A 21,347-nucleotide genomic window follows, 5' to 3' on the forward strand; every position below is an offset into this window, starting at 1 on the left:
GGCATAGGCCCACAGGAAAAGGAGTCTTCATTCACTTAGGTGTTGCAGAGGCACTGACAACCACCATGTGAGTCAGTCAGCGCTGACATGGTGATGCCTAACCCATATGCAGCATGTAGCGTACCTTTTGGGAGTCACATTCATGAGCGGACCCGTTCCTCATGGCACCCAGTACACCCAGGCTGCATATTCCCCATCGTCAATGGAAACCCAACGCCGGCTGGAGGAATGTGTCTGGAGGTTGCAACCACCAGCCACCTGAGGTGCCCATTTTCAGCAGACTGGCCGGTCTTGTTTTGAACAGACTGGCCAGCAATAGGGCAAATCAACAAGTGTTACTGAACAATGGTCCGGAATTTAATCTATGGTTGTAAGCGGACCAGCCAGAGATCAGGCACCTGCATTTATAACAGACCAGCCAGAGGTCATATACCCACATTTATAATGCTCCGGTCAGACTTCATCCCTATGGTTGTAAATGGTCCGGCTGGAGGTCATATACCTTCATTTAGAATGTACTGGCCAAAGGTGATGTACCTGCATTGAGAAAGAACTGGCCAGTCATAATGTACCTACATGCAAAACAAACCGGCCAGGCATGACATACTTTCACTACACATGGGCTGGCCAGCCATAACAAACCCACATTGGAAATGAACTGGCTGGTCATTGGAGCCTGGATAATAATTGCTCGAAAAAGCCTGGAAAACATATTCATGGATGCACTGAGTTTTCTGGGCTTGGGATACATGCTCCCAGTTCTTGAGGCACATACAAACCATTCCAGTACTTCAAAAGTACCATAAATGAGCTTAACAGGCTGAAAACAGACCAGAACTAGCCTTTCTGGGCTGGAATTGCTTCAGAAGCCATTCTTTACGATCCCTGAGGTACGAAGGAATCGTTCTTATGACTGGAGGGCATGAAACGCCTTACAGTGGCGCCCGATATGGAAGGAGTCCACGTGACTTTTTGAGGCCCAGATAAGCAAAGATAAGTAACTGATACTGATGTCCTATTAGCAGGACCTAAAATTTGAAACTCCCAGACAATGTGACTTGCACCAACAGATACAAATAAATGCTGTGGCTGGCTGCACTGTCCTGGGGTGAGGGCCCATGAAACACCTTCCAGTGGTGCCCAATATGGCAACTGGTGGCTTTCATCATGTGACTTACAGGCTGGCTGGCTGCTGTGGCCTGCCAGTGCTCACACTGTATACAGTCAATTAGTAAGTAATCATAGTAGACATAGTATGCCCATCTGATAGCCATCTGTTCAAAGAGTATACAGTAATATTCCTAAGCACTTACAGTGGCTGGTTGGGCTGGAAAGCACAAAACAAAAAAATCTACATGTGCCTCTGCATAAGTCAAAGCACCTCTGTCTGCTCCAGATACTCACTGAATCATCAGGACAGTGACCTCATGCAGTTGAATGACTTTGTATGTGTCAGTTGCTTCTGTGATACAGCAAAGATGAGCCATATTGGGCAATTTGACCACTAGTGTGCATATAATTGCTTATGTGTCATGTCTATCACTGACTTGTGTCATTTATGATGACCAACTGTACCTGTTTAGTTTCCTAATATATTATTAGGATTTTGCGCATTTTTACAAGCCCATTTGCCCTGTATCAGCTGTGGTTTCCTTATTGGGCAGGTTGCCTACTACTTATGGCAATACACAGAACAGCACACTCATAGACCTCATCTGGGCCCCTCTGACTAAACACTGCATGTATGATACATGCTTAGCATCTGTGGGAGTATGTGTGCTACACAGACAGTGACTAGAGCCTAATGTATTGCTTCTGTAAGCATTGGGCTGATGATACAGCAACCAATGTAGATGTATTGAAGGTGTAACATGAAAGTATTGAAGGTGTAACATGAAAGTATTGAAGGTGTAACATGAAAGTATTGAAGGTGTAACATGAAATAGAGTCTTTCTTCTCAATTAGAGCCTTTCAATTCATTGTCTATGCTTTTGATAACATTCACTGATTTCTCCACATTTTTTTAGATCTGTACAAGCTAGTTTAAGAGAAGTAACAGGCTTACATCGCTTACTAAGCGCCCATTAAGCGCCCGTGTGCCGTTGGGAGTTGCATCCACCTGGAAATTCCAGGTGGATGCAACTCCGTGCGGCAGGGGAGAGATGCTGATTGGCTGATAAGCCCATTTCCTTGCCCTGTTAAGGCAGGCCTGCCGATGTTTGGGCTGAGTTCTAAATTCAGCCACAAGGCCATTAGTACCACGGTTACTGTGCTACTATAGGCCAATACAATCCATAAAATCTTCAAAATATTATGCCTTGTAGCCCTCATACTATAGAGTCTATTGCTATTCTTACCTTCTTGTGCACTTCAGTACTCAGGGCACAATTTACAAAATGAAAAATCATACAAATGCCTCGGTGACATGCTTGTAGTCCTTTGCACCTGGTAAATGATCTCTAAGAATGCAATTGTATGCCTATAAGCACCTTTGTGTCCTGTAGTGTACATTACAATCCACTTGCTGCTGTTTCTGGTATGTGGCTCCAGCTTTGTAGATGCAGAGGCACATGTGAGTTTTTTTGTTTTGCATTTTGTGGCTGCACTAGCCATTGTATATGCATAGCATTCACCCTTTATATCCTCTGCATGAAGGGCTTTCAGGAGGGTATAGTATGCTTGCATCATTTGTTACTGATGTGTACTTTGTGGGCTTGTAATGATTCAGGCTACATTGTGCAATAAGCGCTCAATGAGCGCCCATGCCACGCGAGGTTCACTTGTTGACAGGTCAAAATTTTGACCTGTCAGCAAGTCATCTTGCAGTGTGGTCTCCCAGACTCTGTTGCAAACTGCTGCAAAAAGCAATTGTCCTTACCAGGATTCACCATTCTCAGCCCAGCAACAAGTTTGATTGAATCCAAAAACCCTCGAAATATTCATGCTAGTAGTCCTCATACTATAGACTCTATAATAGGTATTTGCTGTAGTGTCCATTACTCATGCCACAATATGCAAAACAAAAAATGCACAAGTTGTCATGGTTTTCTTTACTTTGTGCACAGGATTCAAGTAAATAACACAGCATATCCACATTTTTAGACCCACTGGATAGTGAAGTTGTATCATTGCTAGACTGCTGAATAAAAATGCAAAACTGGGAGATTGGATCCAGGGCAACTTTCATCAGACATACAGTTCATAAGGTTCCTTAGATAATATCTATGCAGGATAGCAATGTCACTCCCTTAGCATACTGCTACTTTTGGTCAAAACTGCCCTTTTGAGTGTTACTGCTCTTCCATGGCCTTGATAAAATCAAAGATACCCCAAAAATCCACAATGGTATGTATCATATCATAGATGTGATCTTGGGTATCACTTTACCATGTAGCTCACTAATGAGGGCCCCATTTGCACATCAAGCACAGAGAATTCCGACTAAATTTGTTTTATCTCCCACTTATCTGATTCATATCACCGTATATCATACTCACAGACATTCCAACAAGTATCTGGGTACTACATGGGGCAGAAGGATTTCCCTGTGAGTTGGTGGTTTGCTAGTTGATCTGAGCTCAATAATCATTACAAAATTAGAGCATGCTTGACAATTGTTGTGGTGTTGCTTCACAACAGTGATAGCTTCTGTGCAAGTCATATGACTGCATTTGTGCTTGCAGCCCAATCCAATATTCAAGATGGCTACTACAGTGCTGCTCATGTGATTTCTGATAAAATATTGATTGAAATAACTGACAATGGCTATATAGTGCTGTACCAATATTGACAAGTTGAAACTTGTCAACAACTTCATGCTGCCTGCATTGTTTCTTGTGGCAACACCTCTATGTAGCATCCAATGAAAACCATTGAGTGTTCACTGACTTCACTACAGGGATTCCAGCAGCTATCTGTGTTGTACCAGGCAAAATGAAGCATACTTACATGTTGGATCAATACTATATAGGTACTACCACCAGAATACATCTCCACATTCCTATTCTGTCCAACCTATGCCTATATCACCACATAAAGGGTCACTCAGCATTGTGTACTTTATGCCGATGCGCATGCCATCACTCAAAATCCAAAAGAAATTAATGGGTAGAGATTCAATGAGAACACTGGCTCAATAGGGGAAGTCACAAATACATGTTCCTGAGGCAGATGGCCTTGGAGCTCATGGAAGGAAACCACATTGTTTTTTCATTAGCAAGTGGCTACATCTGTTGAATGTTTGTAATGTGTATTCTGTCTGTTTATTTTTCCTGTCAAAAGTTCAAAGGTCATCATTGTATGCTTTCATTGTACTATTACCAAGATATTTGGACACTGACATTTCAATGCTTTGAAGCACTTAACAATGCATATACTATCTGGACTATTAGTGTGACTGTTTCCCAATTTCTGTTGGGTTCCTGCTCATTCCAATTGTGATAAGATCCTTCAGTACTGACATAATTGCTGTTGTATGCTTGGTTTGTGATGATAATACTAATCAAATTACTAAGTTATAATGGTAGACTCTATTCTGGTAACCATGTCAAGCATTATCAGGGTTTTCACAACATCTTACCACTTTGAATAGCTCAAAGAGATCTATTTCACTGAGATTCAAATCCCTATTGATAGGGTGATTAACTCTGTGATCAGATGTCTAAAATTGAAGCAGAGATATGACAGATGGGAACTCATACGGGGCAGAGAATGTAAGAAAATATGTTCATTGACATCATCACTCACACTTGGCAGTTCTCTTATGACATCTGTTTGATCATCAATGGTTGATCATAACATACGTATATGAAAGCCATCAATTTGCTGATTGTACTGTAGCAATCAGTGACTGATAAACACATCATAAGGCAACCTCCCTGTGCTCTAGATATGTCAGGCACACACCTAAATAATGAAACCATATGCCTGAGCCCAAGGGGCATTCATATGCAACTTAACTGTTCTGACACCACGTTGGCATGCCTATGCACCCTCTAAAATGTGATTTTACATGTGACACCATCATAACTGTTCATGACACCAATCAGCAATAGCATCTGCTGAAATGGAGTGACTACTTGCAATGAATGCTGCTAGATATATGACTGACTCACTTGTGCATTCATTACAATCATGTAATTCATTTTGGATAATACTTGTCAGCTACCATGCACCCAACAGCATCACAGGCACAGATTATAAAATGGACTGAGGACCAAAATTGTGCAATAATCAAAACAGAGGTTAGAGAACATATAAGTGGTGAGGAGTGAGAAATGATTACCAAAGCGATGTTCTAGCCATAGGCAAGGCATTTAACTCACAATTCTGTGAATCCATGTAGATTAAATGATGGATGATGGGCTCAATAGTTGTTGGTATGTAGATGGTACCGTGTCTGTAGGGAAGCCTGGATATGCAAGTTCAATCATTGTGAAGGTCATGGAGAAGAATAGTGGGGTTATCAAGGCATGCACAAGTCAAAATCCAGAGTGGGAGATATGTAAGATTGAATATCTGGAGCTGAGGAGGTAGTGTTACAGATGTGACAGTACTACACATGTTGCCTGCTTGCTCTGAGATTTCAAACTGAAGGGATCGTATTGCCAGACATGGCCTGCTCCCCAGCAAGTCTGCAAGGACGCCTCTTCCCGCTGGAGCAGTATTAGAGAAGAACACCGACATTGCATCTGAAATTTTCCGAACCTGTTACCAGAGCATTATTGGCAGCATCATGTATGCTATGCTTGGTACTCGCCCAGACATCTCGTTTGCGGTCACGCGTCTGGCGAAGTTTTCTTCAAATTGTAGGAACTGCACAGCCGTCAGACGCTCAGTCGTGGGTAACACTCGACTAAATTAGGGTTACCTGCACAGCCGTCAGACGCTATGCAGGACGTGAGTAACTATCGTAAGTATGGAACGCGGAACTCTCACCTCAGTCGTGGGTAACACTCGACTGAGGAGAGAAGAGAGGGGAAGGGGACGAGAGGACGAACCACCCCCGGCGGTCTGTCACGTGCGGTGTGGCCGAGATCGAGATCACGTGCCGCAACCTCAACACTCCTCCTCGGCGCGGAGTCGACGAGATCTCGGCCAGGAAGAGAACGTATCGTACGTATAGTAGGTGTCGCGTGTGAGTGGGTTTTCGCTTGTATGTGTGGGTCGTATGTATCGTAGTCCGTCATGGAGTATCGTAAGGGAATGTCAATGCAGACGAGAGAATGAATGAAAAGGAATGTGAGCGTGAAAGAATGAAGAAAGTGTCATGGTCGAAGAACTCCTCCTCACCGTCGACAAACTCCTCCTCACCGCACAAGCTCCTCCTCGGATGGAGGACGAAGGCCCATCCGCGCGCGAAGCGTCAGGAAAGGCTTTCGCTCGAGCGGTTTGGTAAAGGCGTCGGCGACGTTCAGATGACCGGGGACGTGCTGCAGCGCGACTCGCTTGGCGGCGACGACTTCACGTAGATAATGCCATTTAATGTCGATGTGCTTTACGCGGGCATGGAAGGTGGAATCGGTGGAGAGGGACATCGCGCTGGTGCTGTCGACGCGCATTAGGGAGGCGACTGGTTGGGGAAAACCGATACCGTCGAGCAGGAAGCGTAGCCAGATGGCCTCCTTGGATGACTCGGCGGCGGCGATGTATTCGGCTTCTGTCGTCGACGTCGAGACGGTTGGCTGCTTGCGCGCAGCCCATGATACGATGCCGGAGCCCAGATTCCAGCAGTAGCCCCCGACCGAGCGTCGTGTGTCGTAACAGCCGGCGTGACTGGCGTCCGCGAAGCCGTTCAGGTTTGCGGCGTCGGGGCCACCGAGCTCGAGGCGGAATGCCCGAGTGCCCTTCAGGTATCGCACGACGCGTTTCGCGGCATCCCAATGGATCAGCGAGTAGCAATCGAGGAATTGGCTTAGCTGTTGGACCGCCAGTGCGATGTCCGGCCGGGTGCCGATGGCAAGGTACATGAGGCAGCCTACCAGTGATCGATAGGGCAGTCGCGCGGCGCGGTCCTTCTCGTCCTGAGTCTTGGGACAGTGCTGCGTGCGGGATAGGCGAAGACCGGCGTCCATGGGAGTGGAAATAGGGGCGCAGTCCATGCCGTCGAGGCGGAACTCGGCGATGATCTTGTCAATGAGCGCGGTCTGGGATAGAGCGACGGTTCGTTTGGCACGATCGCGGTCAATTTGGATGCCGATGCAGAACCGTGCATCGCCAAGCTCCGCGATAGCCCATTTGCGACGCAGTTCGGCCTTGAACTCCTCCTTGGCGGCAGCCGTGCTGGAAGTGAGCAGGAAATCGTCGACGTGCACCCCAGTGAGGACAATGCCGCGCGCGTTCTTACGGTAGTATATGCAATGCTCGCAGGAGAGCCGAGTGAAGCCAAGGCTCAGCATGTACTCATTGAGCGTGTCGTTCCACGTTCGACCGCCCTGCTTCGTACCGTAGATGCCACGCACCAGTTCCCAGATCCAGGACTCCTTGCCCGGCTCCTCGAACCCTTTGGGTTGCTCCATGTAAAGGTGCTCGTCCTCGGGCAAGATGCCATGGAGGAACGCCGTCTTGACATCGAGCTGTTCGATCTCCCAGCCCAGGGAGGCAGCGATGTGCAAAAGGACCCGGAAGGACTCCATCCGCATCGTCGGGGAGGAGGTACGATTGTAATCCAGGCCGTACACCTGCTGGAAGCCCTTCGCACACCAGCGAGACTTGAACCTCACAGGCTCACCCTTCTCGTTGCGCTTCAGCCGAAAAACGGGCTTGCCCTTGAGAATGCGACGCCCGGCAGGGACCTGAGACCGCGGGATGAGCTTGTAGACGCCAAGGTCTTTGATAGACTTGAGCTCGTCAGAGAGGGAAGCGGACCACTCAGCCTTGAAGGGACCGGACATAGCTTCCTCCAGCGTGGCAGGGTCGCCGGGATACTCGACGTCCATGGGAATGGCGTCGGATGCGGCGAGGGCCTCGAGCTGCGCGAGGATGTCCGGCTCGTCGACCGGAGGCGGTTGGTCCACGACGAAGTCCGGGGGCACCCGGGGCTCAGCGGGGGCATGCACCGCGGCGACGTCGGGCGCGTCGGGAGCCACCGACACACGCGACGGCTCTGGGACAGCTGAGCCCGAAGGAGGGCGCGGGGCGGGAGCGCGAATGGCGTCGAGAGTGCGCTGTAGTCGGGTGACGTGAGGCAGGCCATCAGCCTCGGCACGGCGCAGAGATGGGATGGGGATGCGCGAGGAGCGCCGAGGCTCGACGGCGGGCGGGGCGGGCGCAAGTCGCGCAGCCGCATCGGGCGCGTGAGCAGCGGGAGGCAGGTCGTCGGGCATGACGGCCGGCATTGGGTCGTCCGCAGCAACGGCGTCGGAGGCAGACGTGACACCTGGAACCACAGGGTCATCGTCGGGCACGACAGCCGGAGCGGGAGGGACACATGGGGCCGGTAGGGCATCAGAGGATTCGTGCGACTCGATGAAGGCGACGTGGAACGAGCTGACTACCTTGTGGGAGGCGCGATGATAACACCGGTAGGTCTTCGAGTTCAGACCATAGCCGATGAGCACGCACTCGACAGATCTCTCGTAGATCTTCGGGTTATGCTTGTTCTGAATCAGCACGAAAGCCCGGCAGCCGACTTCGCGAAGGTGGGAGAGGTCCGGCTTTCGACCGTGCCAAGCTTCATACGGAGTGACACCTGGAGGGAGAGAGCGCGAGGGCGTGCGGACGGTAAGGTAGTTCGCAGTGAGCAGGAACTCGTCCCAACGATTTGCGGGAACATTGGCGGCGAGACGCATCGCACGGGCTCGATCCATGAGAGTGCGGTGCAGACGTTCGACACGCCCGTTGTGCGCCGACGTGTACGCGGCGGTGAGACGTAGAGATATGCCGCGACGGGCGAGGAACGCTTTGAAGTCATTAGAGAGCAGCTCGCCGTTGTCGATCTGCACGGCGCGGATCTTCTCCCCAGATTCGGTTTCGACAGCATTGGCCCACGCCTCGAAACGGGGTTTGGCAGCGTCCTTAGATGGAATGGGGATCGTCCAGGAAAACGACGTGTGATCGTCAATTATGTCTAGGGAATACACATTTCCGTTCGCGGACCGAGAATCCATCTGCCCTTGCAGATCAACGTACACCAGCCCCAACTTCCGCGTAGCCTTCTCCCCCTCCCGCACCTTTGGAACAACTGATCTCGTCTGCTTGCCAAGAATACAGTGTTCACATTTGTTCGGTGCAGGGGAAAGGGTGATGGGCATACCTTTCGCGGAGCGGAGACGGGCCATGTCGTAGATTGACCGATGGTTGACGTGACCCAGGCGACGATGCCAGGTGTCGAGAGTGGGCAGGCGAGCGGACAGCAGAGCGTGTTCGGTCGACGGCGGAATCCCGTTCAGCGAGTACAGGCGACGTCCCGTGAGAGTGCCGGATGCGACAACAGCGCCACCGCGAGTCAGGATGGACACACCTTCGTCGTCAAACAAGACCCTGTAACGGGCAACAGAGCAACAAAGGGCAGAGATGCTGATTAGACGCACGGTCGCGCGGGGTACGTAGAGAACGTCGTCGAGCACAATGCAGGCGCCACGTCCGATACGCAGCCTGACCTTGCCGACACCGCAGGCGTGAATGACGGATCCGTCGATGCCGCGGATGCCACGGGGAGCGATGGGACGCAGTTCATGAAAGTCACGACGGTTCGGAGAGAGATGCGTGGAGGCGCCTGAGTCGAAGACAAAAGGTTCAGAGCCGACAGTGGACACGCGACGAGAGGCAGCGGGCAGCGGGACGACAGCGTAGGCAGACGGGTCCACAGTGGCACGAGCGTGAGACGACCAGTTGAGCGAGACCTTGTCTTCGGAGGTGAGCGAGACCAGAGCGGAGTACTCTTGTACGTCGGCCGGAGTTGCCACAGCGCCCACCCAGTCGGGGGCAGTGGCGACGTTCGCCAGCTCAGAGAAGTCGTCAGAGTCCAGGTCGGGCTGGGCAGATGCGCTGGCAGGAGGATCCACGCTGAGGAAGTACACTTTGCCCGTGGAGGTGTCGACGACGAACGGCCTGCCTGAGGAGTCAACAGAGGCCGACTTGGCCAGCGACGTCGGCGCGTTGAGCGTAGTAGCGGCGGCCGCGGTTTCTTTCGCCTTGCCCTGACGACCACGGCGGCGGGAGGCCAGATACTCGTCGTGTTTAGCCTTGTCCTCGAGACCGCCGCCCTTGGCGAAGCACGTGTCGATGAGGTGACCCTTCGGGTTAGGGCACGCTGGGTTAGAACACATGCGCGTCGTACGACCAGATTGGGCGGAGGCGGCCAGGGCGTCGGACACACCGGGTACGGCGTCGACAGCGCTCATTTGCTGCTCGAAGTCCAGTCGTTTGAAGATGTCAACCGAAGTGTACGGCATCTCGGGGGTACTGGAAGCCAGGGAGGTTCCAACCTGCGATTGGAGGTACTTCAGGTGGCCGGCCATGGCGTTCAGCATGGCGACGGTCATCATGACGTCGGCGGATGGGAGACCGATGTTGTAGATACGGTCAACGATCTCCTGCATGCGGAGGCTCGTCACGGAATAACGTTCGGTCGGGACGTACCGGCAGCTGAACAGCTCCTGTATCAGCGTTGCCTGCGCGTACGCTCCGGGCTCCTTCTCGTGGCGTTGGCATAGCGCCTTCCAGACGGCAGCGAGCGAGGGTCCGTTCTTCTGGATGAACACCTGCTCCTCCTTGTTCGTCTTGGACTCGAGGAAAGCGATGGCGACCATCTCGTTGCAGTCGAAGTTGTAAGCGGATGCAGAGTCGACGGCCGGGTCGGGACGTTCGACGTAGCCTATGAAGTATGGCCAGAGATGGCACATCTTGGCGCTGCGTTCGACGTACGCCTTCCACTCGAACCAGTTGCTCTTGGCGCGGTCGAGGATCTCGCCGCCGGCATGCATAGAAGACGGAATCGCGATCGACGAGATCGTCTTCGGCTGGGGGCGAATACTCGGAAGTTTACCGGGTTCGGACATGATGGAGGAGACACGGCCCGGTGCTTTCGGACTCGGCTGGGGAGTCTTCGTCATTTGACGCGAGGGGAGGTGACTATATGCGGGTCAGGAACGCTCTTCTGTGGGCGTTGCGATGTTACACGAAGTCTATGGGCGATCGGTGCGTTCCAGGTACTGGTGCGGGGGCTCAAAACCTCCGACCAGGGCTCATAACCTGTAGGAACTGCACAGCCGTCAGACGCTCAGTCGTGGGTAACACTCGACTAAATTAGGGTTACCTGCACAGCCGTCAGACGCTATGCAGGACGTGAGTAACTATCGTAAGTATGGAACGCGGAACTCTCACCTCAGTCGTGGGTAACACTCGACTGAGGAGAGAAGAGAGGGGAAGGGGACGAGAGGACGAACCACCCCCGGCGGTCTGTCACGTGCGGTGTGGCCGAGATCGAGATCACGTGCCGCAACCTCAACACAAATCCATCCAAAGAGCATATGAAGTTTGCGTACTATGTCCTGAGATATCTTCAAGGGACAAAGGAACTTGCACTTTGCTATGATGGAGGCTCAAACTCTGGTCTGATCACCTACTCAGACTCAGACTGGGCTGAAGACCATGATGATAGGCACTCTACATCTGGCTTTGTTTTCCTCATGGCCAACTGTGTCATTACTTGGGTGTCAAGACGCCAACCAACGGTATCTTTGTCTTCAACCGAAGCAGAGTATAAGGCCAGCTCCGACTGCTGTCGTCAGATGGCTTGGCTGCGTCATTTTGGAGAAGAACTGGGAGACAACATGTCTCATCCAACTCCACTTTGTCTTGACAACCAAGGCAACATTTTCCTTGCGGTGAACCCCGCCATACCAAGCACATAGAAATCCGGTATCACTACATTCGAGAGTTCTACGAACATGGGGAGATGGACATCTATTTTGTTGCAAGTGAAGACCAACTTGCTGATGCCTTGACCAAGAATGTTCCCTTCCGTGGAATCGAGAAATTCAGGTCTTCGGTTGGCATGATGAGATACTCAACATCTTGAACAAGTGGGAGTGTTGAACTTCCGAGTTTTCAGCTTACTGATGAACCACTGATACAGCATGTGACCTGTATCAAATGTGTATATATACTGGGCTGGTTTGCCCTGTAATGATAACGATCCTTCGTCCTCTCCTCTGCCTGCCAGCATAGGATCCTCCCTTTGGGACTGGTCTGTTCACTCACTCTTTAGTCCTTCACTGCCACTGGGCTTACTAAGCCTAAAACCTCTTTCTTCAACAGTTACAGTGTCTCAGTTGTGTCCTTGTGGAACTCAACTAATATTGATACATTACTTGTTAAGGACCAGGAAGGTTACAGAGTCTACAAGGTACAGTACAAGCATCCAGTGCCCAGAGTATAGGGCTACAAGGTGCTTACCACAGTTGCATCCTCATGGTGTTTCCCCACCATCCTTAAGTGTGTAGTAACTGCCTGCAAAATAGTGTCACATTGATGTTGTATCATGCACATTGGGTCTACACACATGAGTCATCCCAGCAGATCACAATTTGACTGTAGTAGATTAGATGTTCCTTGGCACCATAGCGAACACACCACGGAGATCTTATAACATGCTTTATATAGTCACTAGTGCAGAGAGCATTCAAGTAATCTACCATGACTCTACTTATCCGTCCTACAATGCACGGCCGCGGGTGCGCTGGCAGCGTCCACCCAAAGCCTTTTTGGAGTGACCACCTCATTGCTTGCCCTTGAACATCTTCTGGATGGCGGCGGTCGAGTACGACTTGGGACGCTCGAGAGCTGAATAAATGGTGTCACCAATAGATAGGTCATGTCCACGGGGAGCACTCACGAGCACCAAGCGCACGGTCCCAGATGAGCTGCGCAGCGACACCAAACGCACGCGAGACACCGAAGAGAACAGTGTAGAACTGCATCTCCTCGAGACCATAGTACGTGAGGAGCACACCGGAGTGCGCGTCGACGTTAGGCCACGGGTTCTTCGCCTTACCTGCCGCGAGCAGGATGTCGGGCACGTTCTTGTACACCTGGCCAACGAGCTCGAACATGGGGTCATCCGGCATGTGCTTCAGCGCGAACTCGCGCTGGGCCATGTAACGCGGGTCCGTCTTGCGGAGGACGGCGTGACCGTAGCCAGGAACAACCTGACCGGCGTTGAGCGTCGACCAGACGTACTCCTTGACGGCCTCGTCGGAAGCGTTCTTGCCGATCTTGGCCTGCATCTTACGCAGCCAGACGAGCACCTCCTGGTTCGCGAGACCGTGGAGAGGACCAGCGAGACCGTTGAGGGACGCACCGAAAGCGAGGAAAGGATCCGAGAGAGCGGAGCCGACGAGCTTGCCAGTGTGGGCGGAGACGTTGCCACCCTCGTGATCACTACGCTGCGTCAACGGCTGCGTAGTAGGCATTAACGCGAGAAATGTACCTGTGGATGGTGATGTAGAGCCTCATGAGCTCGACAAAGCCGGGCTTGTCGCTGAAACCAAGCAGGTGAGACAGGTTCCAGGAGTAGTCCTTGGTGGGGTCAATGGCGGGCAGCTTGCCGCGGCCGTAGGTGTTGCGGTAGATGCGGCCCGCGATGTTGGGCAGTTTTGCAATGCTGCCGGCAGAGTGATGAGCGCGCGGTGCCTATCGGGCGATGACGTCGTGCTCACAGGTCCATGCAGTCCTCGAAGACCGGCTTCCAGTACTCCTTCTTGGAGATACCCTCCGAGTACGCCTTCGCGAAAGCAGAACCGTGGTTGAGCTGTGGGAGGCGCGTGAGTGTGACTGCAGATGACGTCGAGGGTGACTACGCACGGCGGTGACCGCGATGGAGAACTGGCTCATCGGGTGGAGAGTGGACGGGCATCGGTCGATGAGGTCCTCGACAAAAGCGGGGAGCTCGGCGCGCGCGGCCCACTCGCGGGAGAGGGCATCGGTCTGCTCCTGGGTGGGAACCTCACCGGTGAGGAGAAGCCAGAAAAGGGCTTCGGGAAGGGGCTCCTGGCCACCGGGGGCTTTGGGAAGGGCCTGCTGGCACTCGGGGATGGTCTTGCCGCGGAAGCGGATGCCCTCCTCTGCGAGAGGTGAGTGAGAAAGGGCGCCGATTAGGGAAGACGGAAAACCGACGGACCAGCGTCGAGGACGGAACCGTCCCAGATGAGGGCCGGGAGACCTCGCATGCCGCTGCCGGGCAGAGATCAGTGAGGCGGTCCGGGGACAGTGGGAGGATACAAATAGGACTGACCCGTAGAGCTGGTCGACGAGAACGGGGCCGAATGCCTTCTTTCCGTGCTCGGCACGCGTGGCCTTGACCTGTTACGATCGACGATCAGCATGACGCGCTGGGAGGAGGGCGAGGTGCGTGCATTCTCAATCTCTGCGGGGATGAGCTCGGCGACTCTGTCCTTGAGGGAGGTTGCCTTGGTCGAGGCCAGCCTGGCCGGGCAGGCGAAGGCGCTGCGGCGGGACTGGGCGTGATGAGCACACGTGGCTGGGCGGGGTGGGGGGACGCACCTGGGCAATGGCGGAGCGGACGAGCGAGGACTGCATGGCGTGCGCGACGGCGGCGGCGGCGACGAGGAGGGCTCTGGCGACGAGGAGGAGGAAAGGGTGAGGAGAGACCGCCGCCAGCGCACACTTATGAGCCCGCCCGGCCGTTCCCACGTGCGCTCGGACTTGTCGGCTTCTCCCGCCGGGCTCTCTCTCCTCCTCCCGGCCACCTCCAGCACCCCGCCGTCGCCGCGATGCCCAAGCGCAAGCGGCCCGACGCCGACGCCGACGCTGAGCAGAACGCGCTGCTGCCCCAGGTGCGTGGCCCGCCGTGGGTGTGTGCGCCGTCTGACCCGTCGCAGAAAAGACACTATCGCCAGCGGGCGCACGCGAACCCCTTCTCTGACCACGCACTCAGCTACCCGTCCTCCCCGCGCGCCTTCAACTGGGCCGAGCTCTACCCCGCGTTCGCAGCCTCGGCCAAGACCCCCGAGTTCGCAGACGTCGGCTGTGGCTTTGGCGGTCTCCTGATCGCACTCGCCCCTCTATTCCCGGACACCCTTATGCTCGGTCAGTCCCCTCTCCGTCTATCGCCGACCTCTCCTCCCCGCGTCCCTCTCCTCCATCAACATCTGACCCCGTCCCGCCAATCGCTGACCCTCGTGCACCCACACAGGCATGGAGATTCGTGTCCAGGTCTCGCAGTACGTCCAGGACCGCATCGCCGCCCTCCGCGCCACATCTGCCCCCCAGCCCGGCAGCACGTCTCCGGCCCCGTACCAGAATGTCTCTATCGTGCGCGCCAACTCCATGAAGTTTACGCCCAACTACTTCCCCAAGCACTCCCTCTCTGCCATGTTCTTCCTCTTCCCCGACCCCCACTTCAAGTCGCGCAAGCACAAGGCCCGCATCATCTCGCCCACGCTGCTCGCGGAATACGCCTATGTCCTCAAGCCCGGTGGCATCGTGTACACGATCACCGACGTCCAAGATCTGCACGAGTGGATGAAGACCCACCTCGAGGACTTTCCGCTATTCCAGTACGTGAGTGAGGAAGATCTCAGAGGCGAGGGCAAGGGCCCCATCCTCGACGCGGTCTATGCCAGCACGGAGGAGGGGAAAAAGGTCGAGCGCAATAAGGGCGACAAATGGCTCGCGTGCTTTCGGAGGATCGAGGTGTCGAGGGACTGAGCAGCATTTGTACGATTGCCCATCTGTTGTAGCCTTAGACCAGCATACCACGGAAGTCAAAAACTCATTTTGTCCTCCATTACAACATCTCGCTCGAACGCATCTGCGCCGCCCATCGGCGGCTTCATGCCCGTCTCCATCGCGCCGACCAACCGGGTCGCGCGACTTTTCACCGCCCGCTTCATCTCCTTGTGTAGTGCCTGCCCTGCGTCGCCCGCCAGCCGGAATATGTCTGCGAATCGGTCGACGTGCAGCCGCGTCTCGAGCGCGACGAGAGTGACCTTGCCCGTCCGCGGCATGACGGCGACCGTCATGTGCGGCAGGTCGTTTTCCTCGAGCGTGGTGAGGTCGAGGAGCGGCGAGGTGGAGTGGACGCCGCCGCTGACCGCGCAGACAAAGTCGGTCATGGGTATGCCGGCGCTGATGAGGGCGAGGGTGGTCGCGTTGATGCATGCGTGCAGAAGCCCGCCGTCCTGCTGGAGGACCTGGACAAAGATGTCGATCTGAGAGCGCGGGTAGAGGGTGGTCTGCACGACGGGCTCGAATGTGGACTTGATCGTCGCAGCGAGCTCAAGGATCCGCCTTGCACGTACCGTCACATTGAGGCAAAGAGACACAGGCGGACGACTGACCTGTCTGCGCGTGCGCGGCGGCGGCGCTCGCCGGTGCTGAAGGGGAGGACGTTCATCTCGACGTTGATGACGGCGCGGTCGTGGAGGGTCTGGGAGCGCATCTTGGCCTCTTTGGGGCCAAAGACGGTGACGAGGACCTGGGTGAGGCCATGGGTGATGGTGCAGCAGCCGTCTGCGGTGCCCTGCTGGGAGAGGTCGATGTCGATGTCGCGGAGCTCGTACTGGCGTCGGCCGTCTGAGCGGTAGCCTCCGTCGTTGAGGATCTCGACGCGTGAGCTCTGCGGGGGCAGTTAGCAGCCGCGCGCTGATGCCAGGGAATGACGACTGACCATGGCCGCCAAGCACTCGTGCTCGCGTGTGTCGGGGACGGTGGCGGTGGATGCGTTGAAGACGCGCTCAGTCGCTCGGCCACCGCGGGAGGAGGCGCGCTCATTGCCGCGACCGTGTGTAGCCGCGCGCCCGGTGGACGAGATTGGCTCCCTCCATCGCCGCGATGAGCGACTATCGACTGCGCCTCCTCCCTATCGCCCTTCCTCCTCCTCCTCCTCCTCGGCCGTGTCCCGTCGCCCACCATGTCGTCGAGACACGTTCTCCCGCCGTCGCTGCTCGACACCGATCTCTACAAGGTGCGTCCCATCCGGTCCCGCTTATCGCGCACTGACACGCCAGTCAGTTCACCATGCAGCAAGCCGTCCTTCGCCACTTTCGCGACGTCCAGGCGACCTACCGCTTTACCCACCGCGACAAGGATGTCCCCTTCACCCGCGAGTGCATCGACGCCTTCCGTGACTCTGTCTCCAGTGCGCGCGTCCGTCTCTATGCTCGTCCCATTCGTAGCTCACGCGCCTATCCTAGAATTCGGCGCGCTAAGTCTGTCAGACGAAGAGTGTGCCTGGCTCAAGGCCACCTGCCCGTACTTCTCCGACGAGTACCTCCACTACCTCCGCCAGTACCACTTCAAGCCCGAGCAAGTCGCCATCCGCTTCGTCCCGCTCGAGCACGATGCCAACCTCGGTCATCCCGAGATTGAGGCCGTCGGCCCGTGGCTCGAGACTATCCTCTGGGAAGTCCCGCTCATGGCCTGCTTGAGCGAGCTGTACTTCAATGTCGTGGACACCGATTGGAACTATGCCGGACAGGAAGGTACTTCGTCTCGTGCGCTTCACCTTCCGCCTAGCTTACGCACATGTCGCCGTGCAGAGCAGTCATATGCCAAGGCTGAAGACCTCATCAAGGCGGGCTGCTCCTTCAGCGAGTTCGGCACTCGCCGGCGGAGGTCCTACCACAACCAGGATATCGTCGTTCAAGGACTCGTCCGCGCGACCAAGGACTTTTCTGGACCGGGAAAGCTGACTGGAACGAGTAACGTGAGTCGGTGAAGTTCGTTCCATTACCAATCCTTACAGGCGTATCATTCAGGTCCACCTCGCGCGTTTGCATGGTCTCTCGCCGGTTGGAACGATAGCTCAGTGCGTGCGCTTCTCCACCGCGCGCTCAGAAAGCCTAATATCGTGCCTTCGTCCTCTGCAGCGAATGGTTCATGGGTGTGAGCGTCGTCCATCTATCGGCTCCTTGCTCGCGTCTCTAATGCGCCGCCTCTCAGATCGGCGCGTCGAAGGGTTACGAACACGCCAACGGCATCGCGCTCACCCTCTGGGAAGAGGTCTACCCAAACGCACTACAACTCGCCTTGACAGACACTTTCTCAACGGAGGTCTTCTACAAGGTCTCGCACACGGTATTCCAGTGTCCGTCTGCTGACACATACGCACAGGACTTTGTCGAGGACCCAGAGCGTGCAAGGAGGTGGAAAGGCCTGCGCCAGGACTCTGGTGACCCGTTCATCTATGCACCACGAGCCAGAGAGATCTACGAGTCACTTGGCATTGATCACCGCGAAAAGATAATCATCTTCTCCGATGCACTCAGTGTCGAGAAGGCCAAGAAGCTCAAGGCTCAATGTGACGAGGTGGGCTTCACCGGTAAGTGTGCAAACCTGGTGCTGTACGCCATGGCACTCACCTCTGTTGTACAGCTTCGTTCGGAATCGGTACGTCGTTCACCAACGACTTCAAGAAGGCGTCGAGCGGCGGCACGGAGAAGAGCAAGGCGCTGAACATGGTCATCAAGCTGGCGGCCGTGGATGGCAAGCCTTGCGTCAAAATCAGCGACGAGCTCACGAAGGTAGACTCTGCTTTCTTACGACATGCCCGCCTGCATTGACTGACGCTTGATGCTCAGAACACCGGCGATCCAGATATCGTCAAGCTGGTCAAGCAAATCTATCATCTTCCTTTGTGATGAACTGCATCTCCGTGTTAGACACTAGACGTCGTGGCTGGTATAGAGTTGTATCCTGATGAACCTAGAAGCTTGTACGAGAAGTTTTACGAGAAGTTGTATACAAGAGTGCCGTCAGTTGAACCCCTGCATGGTGTGCTGTTCCATTTCATGCTGCATCACCAAAGTAAGGGTACTTGGGCGTGTTCGCAAGAAGCTTTGGGACATCTATTCTAATCATTATCTGTGCTCGCAATCGTCGCGACTGGGGCGGTATACACGCGTGTACTAACGACCACGGAGCTGCACTCAAAGCGTGAGGGCCACACAGGCCACAGAGTTCATACTCGATGAGCTCAGTATCTCCTCAACATCAGGACTGCCGAGCACGAGTGCCTTCGCCCGAATGACAATTGAATCAACGACGCAGCAGACGCGATGTGCCCGCAGACGTCGCGCGCACACGAGCGCTTGAGTGAGTTGCCTGCTTCGCCACACACGCGTGCGCTCGCCACTCACAACTGCTTTCCACCATGTCGGACGCACGTTCTCTCCTCCGAGCGAAACGACAAGAGGTCCGCGTCAACCACCCGCTCGCGTCCTACTCCGCGAGCGGCCAGCTGCGCTGCATCGCGTGCGGGCTCAACATCAAGCAGGGCACGTCCTGGGAGGGCCACATCGGCAGCAAGCAGCACCGCACGAGCGCGGCGCGGCTCCGGGAGGAGGAGCAGCGGCGAGCGCAGGAGGAGCTCCTCAGGCAGAAGCGGAAGGCGTCCGAGGAGCCGTCGGACGGGGAGGACGAGGGCGTCGAGGCGAAGCGGAGGAGGGTAGACGAGGAGGAGGAGGATGCACAACAGCTCCCGCCGGCCGCCCAGGGAGATTTCCCCACGGACTTCTTTTCGGACCCGTCTCGCGCACCACCACCACCCTCCGAGGATACGGACGACGAAGACGCGCCAGACGGCGCATCAGGTGCGCCCGCCGCGCCGGCGTCGAGGAGCGCGATCGACGAGGAGTGGGAGCGGTTCCAGGCCGCAGTCGTCAACGCACCCGACATCCGCGAGACATACGAGCAAGCGACCATATTTGCTGAGCCGGTGCTTGCGCCAGAGGTCCCGGAAGGCTTTCCGCCACAGACGACGGAAGACGCGCAGGACGGTCAGGACGCAGTGGTCGACGAGGGGGCGATTCGGAGGCGGAAAGAGCAGGACGAGAAGGAACTCATTATGGACAGGCTGCTGGAGGAGGAGCGGGTGCAGGAGGAGGCGGATGCGAAGGTGTCGCTGTTGAAGGCACGGCTGGAGGCGGTCAAGCGGCAAAGGGAGGCAAGAAAGGCAACGAAGGCCTTCAGAGGCGGACAGACATAGCAGTGAGTGCAAGCATTATGGACAATTACAGGTGCATCTGGATGTTTATACAATGTACGTAATGAATGCGATCTAGCTCTCCACGTCGCTCTTCTCCTCTGTCTCGAACCAGGAACCCCACAGACCGCGCTTGCAAACCATCATGAGCCCAAGTACGGCAGGGAGATAGGCCAGGTAGTAATGCCACAGCTTTTTCGCGTTCTTCTCCGTCGTATGCTTCCAGAACTGCCACGCTGCGCGCGCGCACACGACGTTGGGCACGAGACTCACTAGGGCAAACGTCCAGCTCGTCAGTCCTGACAGCGGGACGAGGACGGAGCAGATGGGAATGAGGACGAGGGCATGGCGGAGGGCGACGAGGGCGTTCTTGGGAGGGGAGAGGACACAGAGCATGCGGTAGCCCGCGACGGCGTAGGACTCGCGGACAAGGTAAGAGATGGCATTGAAATGGGGGAACTGCCAGCTGTAGAGGATGAGGAAGAGCGCCCAGGGAGCGAGCGGGTTGTCGATGAGTGCGAGGTCGGTGGGGGCGGAGGAGAGGAAGGAGGGTAGGAAGAGATGTATCGGGTACTCTGCGGAAGGAAGGATGTTTCCCCCGCACGCCGTCCAGCCCATGAGGGGAGGGATGCCGCCGACGACGGAACCCACCCAGGTATTGAGGACGCTCTTGCGCTTGAGCCAAGTGTAGGCGCCGGCGTACAGGGCGATGTTGGCTGCGCCCAGGAGGGCGGTGGTCGGGTTGCACATCGTCCAGAGGATGGCTGGGCCAGCTATGCCGGTGACGGTCGCGAAACCTGCGGCATGGAGGGGCGTGATGGCGCGGCGTACGAGGGGGCGCATGCGCGTGCGCGGCATTTGTGCGTCCAGTGGAACCTCCTGTATCTGGTTGAGGGTGTTTGCGGATGCAGAGCAGAGGGCGGTGCCGATGGCGGTGGACAGAAGGACGGGGACGGTTGTGGGGAGCGGGGAGAGGGCGACACCGGACATGGCGGTGAGGACGACGAGGACGGTGAGGCGTGTTTTGGAGAGCTCGGAGTATATTTTGAGCAGTCGGCTGGGGGTGAGGACCTTTGCTTTGCGATAGGGGAGCGCAGACGGCGGCGGAGGATACTGGTCGGCGTGCCCTGCGATGGTGTGCGCTAATGGCGGCAGGGGCGAGGCGATGTGGCCCGACGGAAGGCGCTGTGCGGGGGCACTTGTCTGCCATCTTGCGTTGTGAAAGAAGAAGGACGCGAACCCGGCGGGCTTTGTGACGGCGAGGGTGGACGCCAGCCGGGGGCGGCGCACACAGTCACGGCAGATGTACGCCCATGGCAAGCGATGTGCTGCCCTCATCCTGCCAGTCGTCGTCGTCGTAGTCGTCGTCGTCGCAGTCGACAGTGCCGTCGTCGTCGTC

The 21,347-nt window shown here is 55.4% G+C and overlaps 6 protein-coding genes across 6 annotated transcripts; 3 read left to right on the forward strand and 3 right to left on the reverse strand.

Moving 5' to 3' along the window:
• Positions 1 to 12,406: 12,406 nt before the first annotated feature.
• On the reverse strand, positions 12,407 to 14,593 carry C8Q71DRAFT_752804 (citrate synthase). The gene is made up of 9 exons (XM_047923403.1): positions 14,506 to 14,593; positions 14,358 to 14,459; positions 14,237 to 14,304; positions 14,123 to 14,175; positions 13,807 to 14,066; positions 13,662 to 13,753; positions 13,433 to 13,606; positions 12,839 to 13,383; positions 12,407 to 12,786 (listed from the first exon to the last, which is right to left on the reverse strand). The coding sequence occupies exons 1-9, from the start codon at positions 14,539 to 14,541 to the stop codon at positions 12,722 to 12,724; spliced, it is 1,395 nt and encodes a 464-aa protein (XP_047780686.1). The 5' UTR covers positions 14,542 to 14,593; the 3' UTR covers positions 12,407 to 12,721.
• On the forward strand, positions 14,594 to 15,744 carry C8Q71DRAFT_752806 (guanine-N-7 methyltransferase). The gene is made up of 3 exons (XM_047923404.1): positions 14,594 to 14,798; positions 14,844 to 15,051; positions 15,158 to 15,744. The coding sequence occupies exons 1-3, from the start codon at positions 14,736 to 14,738 to the stop codon at positions 15,670 to 15,672; spliced, it is 786 nt and encodes a 261-aa protein (XP_047780687.1). The 5' UTR covers positions 14,594 to 14,735; the 3' UTR covers positions 15,673 to 15,744.
• On the reverse strand, positions 15,729 to 16,754 carry C8Q71DRAFT_906518 (ribosomal protein S5 domain 2-type protein; the record flags this gene model as incomplete). The annotated part of the gene is made up of 3 exons (XM_047928926.1): positions 16,634 to 16,754; positions 16,305 to 16,582; positions 15,729 to 16,254 (listed from the first exon to the last, which is right to left on the reverse strand). Exons 1-3 carry the CDS (start codon positions 16,634 to 16,636, stop codon positions 15,729 to 15,731), a joined length of 807 nt encoding a protein of 268 aa, XP_047780688.1. The 5' UTR covers positions 16,637 to 16,754.
• On the forward strand, positions 16,755 to 18,732 carry C8Q71DRAFT_752814 (nicotinate phosphoribosyltransferase). The gene is made up of 10 exons (XM_047923405.1): positions 16,755 to 16,930; positions 16,978 to 17,104; positions 17,160 to 17,447; positions 17,505 to 17,671; positions 17,724 to 17,773; positions 17,835 to 17,850; positions 17,908 to 18,030; positions 18,079 to 18,286; positions 18,340 to 18,488; positions 18,546 to 18,732. The coding sequence occupies exons 1-10, from the start codon at positions 16,877 to 16,879 to the stop codon at positions 18,603 to 18,605; spliced, it is 1,242 nt and encodes a 413-aa protein (XP_047780689.1). The 5' UTR covers positions 16,755 to 16,876; the 3' UTR covers positions 18,606 to 18,732.
• A 16-nt stretch (positions 18,733 to 18,748) lies between these two features.
• C8Q71DRAFT_545627 (uncharacterized protein) lies at positions 18,749 to 19,987 on the forward strand. The gene has a single exon (XM_047919259.1). It carries the CDS (start codon positions 19,118 to 19,120, stop codon positions 19,949 to 19,951), a length of 834 nt encoding a protein of 277 aa, XP_047780690.1. The 5' UTR covers positions 18,749 to 19,117; the 3' UTR covers positions 19,952 to 19,987.
• C8Q71DRAFT_545628 (protoheme IX farnesyltransferase) lies at positions 19,988 to 21,337 on the reverse strand. The gene has a single exon (XM_047919260.1). It carries the CDS (start codon positions 21,284 to 21,286, stop codon positions 20,024 to 20,026), a length of 1,263 nt encoding a protein of 420 aa, XP_047780691.1. The 5' UTR covers positions 21,287 to 21,337; the 3' UTR covers positions 19,988 to 20,023.
• Between the last annotated feature and the right edge of the window lie 10 nt (positions 21,338 to 21,347).

This window comes from Rhodofomes roseus (assembly GCF_022264815.1).
Source record: "Rhodofomes roseus strain CIRM-BRFM 1785 chromosome Unknown C8Q71scaffold_7, whole genome shotgun sequence".
Lineage (NCBI taxonomy): Eukaryota > Fungi > Basidiomycota > Agaricomycetes > Polyporales > Fomitopsidaceae > Rhodofomes > Rhodofomes roseus.

Bases quoted from the DNA above. Each gene is read 5' to 3' on its own strand.
- C8Q71DRAFT_752814 (XM_047923405.1), top strand. From the start codon at position 16,877: ATGTCGTCGAGACACGTTCTCCCGCCGTCGCTGCTCGACACCGATCTC. The intron at 16,931-16,977 runs GTGCGTCCCATC...CACGCCAGTCAG, and splicing joins TCGACACCGATCTCTACAAG to TTCACCATGCAGCAAGCCGT. The intron at 18,287-18,339 runs GTAAGTGTGCAA...TCTGTTGTACAG, and splicing joins TGACGAGGTGGGCTTCACCG to CTTCGTTCGGAATCGGTACG.
- C8Q71DRAFT_752806 (XM_047923404.1), top strand. From the start codon at position 14,736: ATGCCCAAGCGCAAGCGGCCCGACGCCGACGCCGACGCTGAGCAGAAC. The intron at 14,799-14,843 runs GTGCGTGGCCCG...GACCCGTCGCAG, and splicing joins AGAACGCGCTGCTGCCCCAG to AAAAGACACTATCGCCAGCG. The intron at 15,052-15,157 runs GTCAGTCCCCTC...GCACCCACACAG, and splicing joins CCCGGACACCCTTATGCTCG to GCATGGAGATTCGTGTCCAG.
- C8Q71DRAFT_752804 (XM_047923403.1), bottom strand. From the start codon at position 14,541: ATGCAGTCCTCGCTCGTCCGCTCCGCCATTGCCCAG. The intron at 14,460-14,505 runs GTGCGTCCCCCC...CATCACGCCCAG, and splicing joins TCCGCTCCGCCATTGCCCAG to TCCCGCCGCAGCGCCTTCGC. The intron at 14,305-14,357 runs GCACGCACCTCG...CGATCGTAACAG, and splicing joins TCCCCGCAGAGATTGAGAAT to GTCAAGGCCACGCGTGCCGA.
- C8Q71DRAFT_545628 (XM_047919260.1), bottom strand. From the start codon at position 21,286: ATGAGGGCAGCACATCGCTTGCCATGGGCGTACATCTGCCGTGACTGT.
- C8Q71DRAFT_545627 (XM_047919259.1), top strand. From the start codon at position 19,118: ATGTCGGACGCACGTTCTCTCCTCCGAGCGAAACGACAAGAGGTCCGC.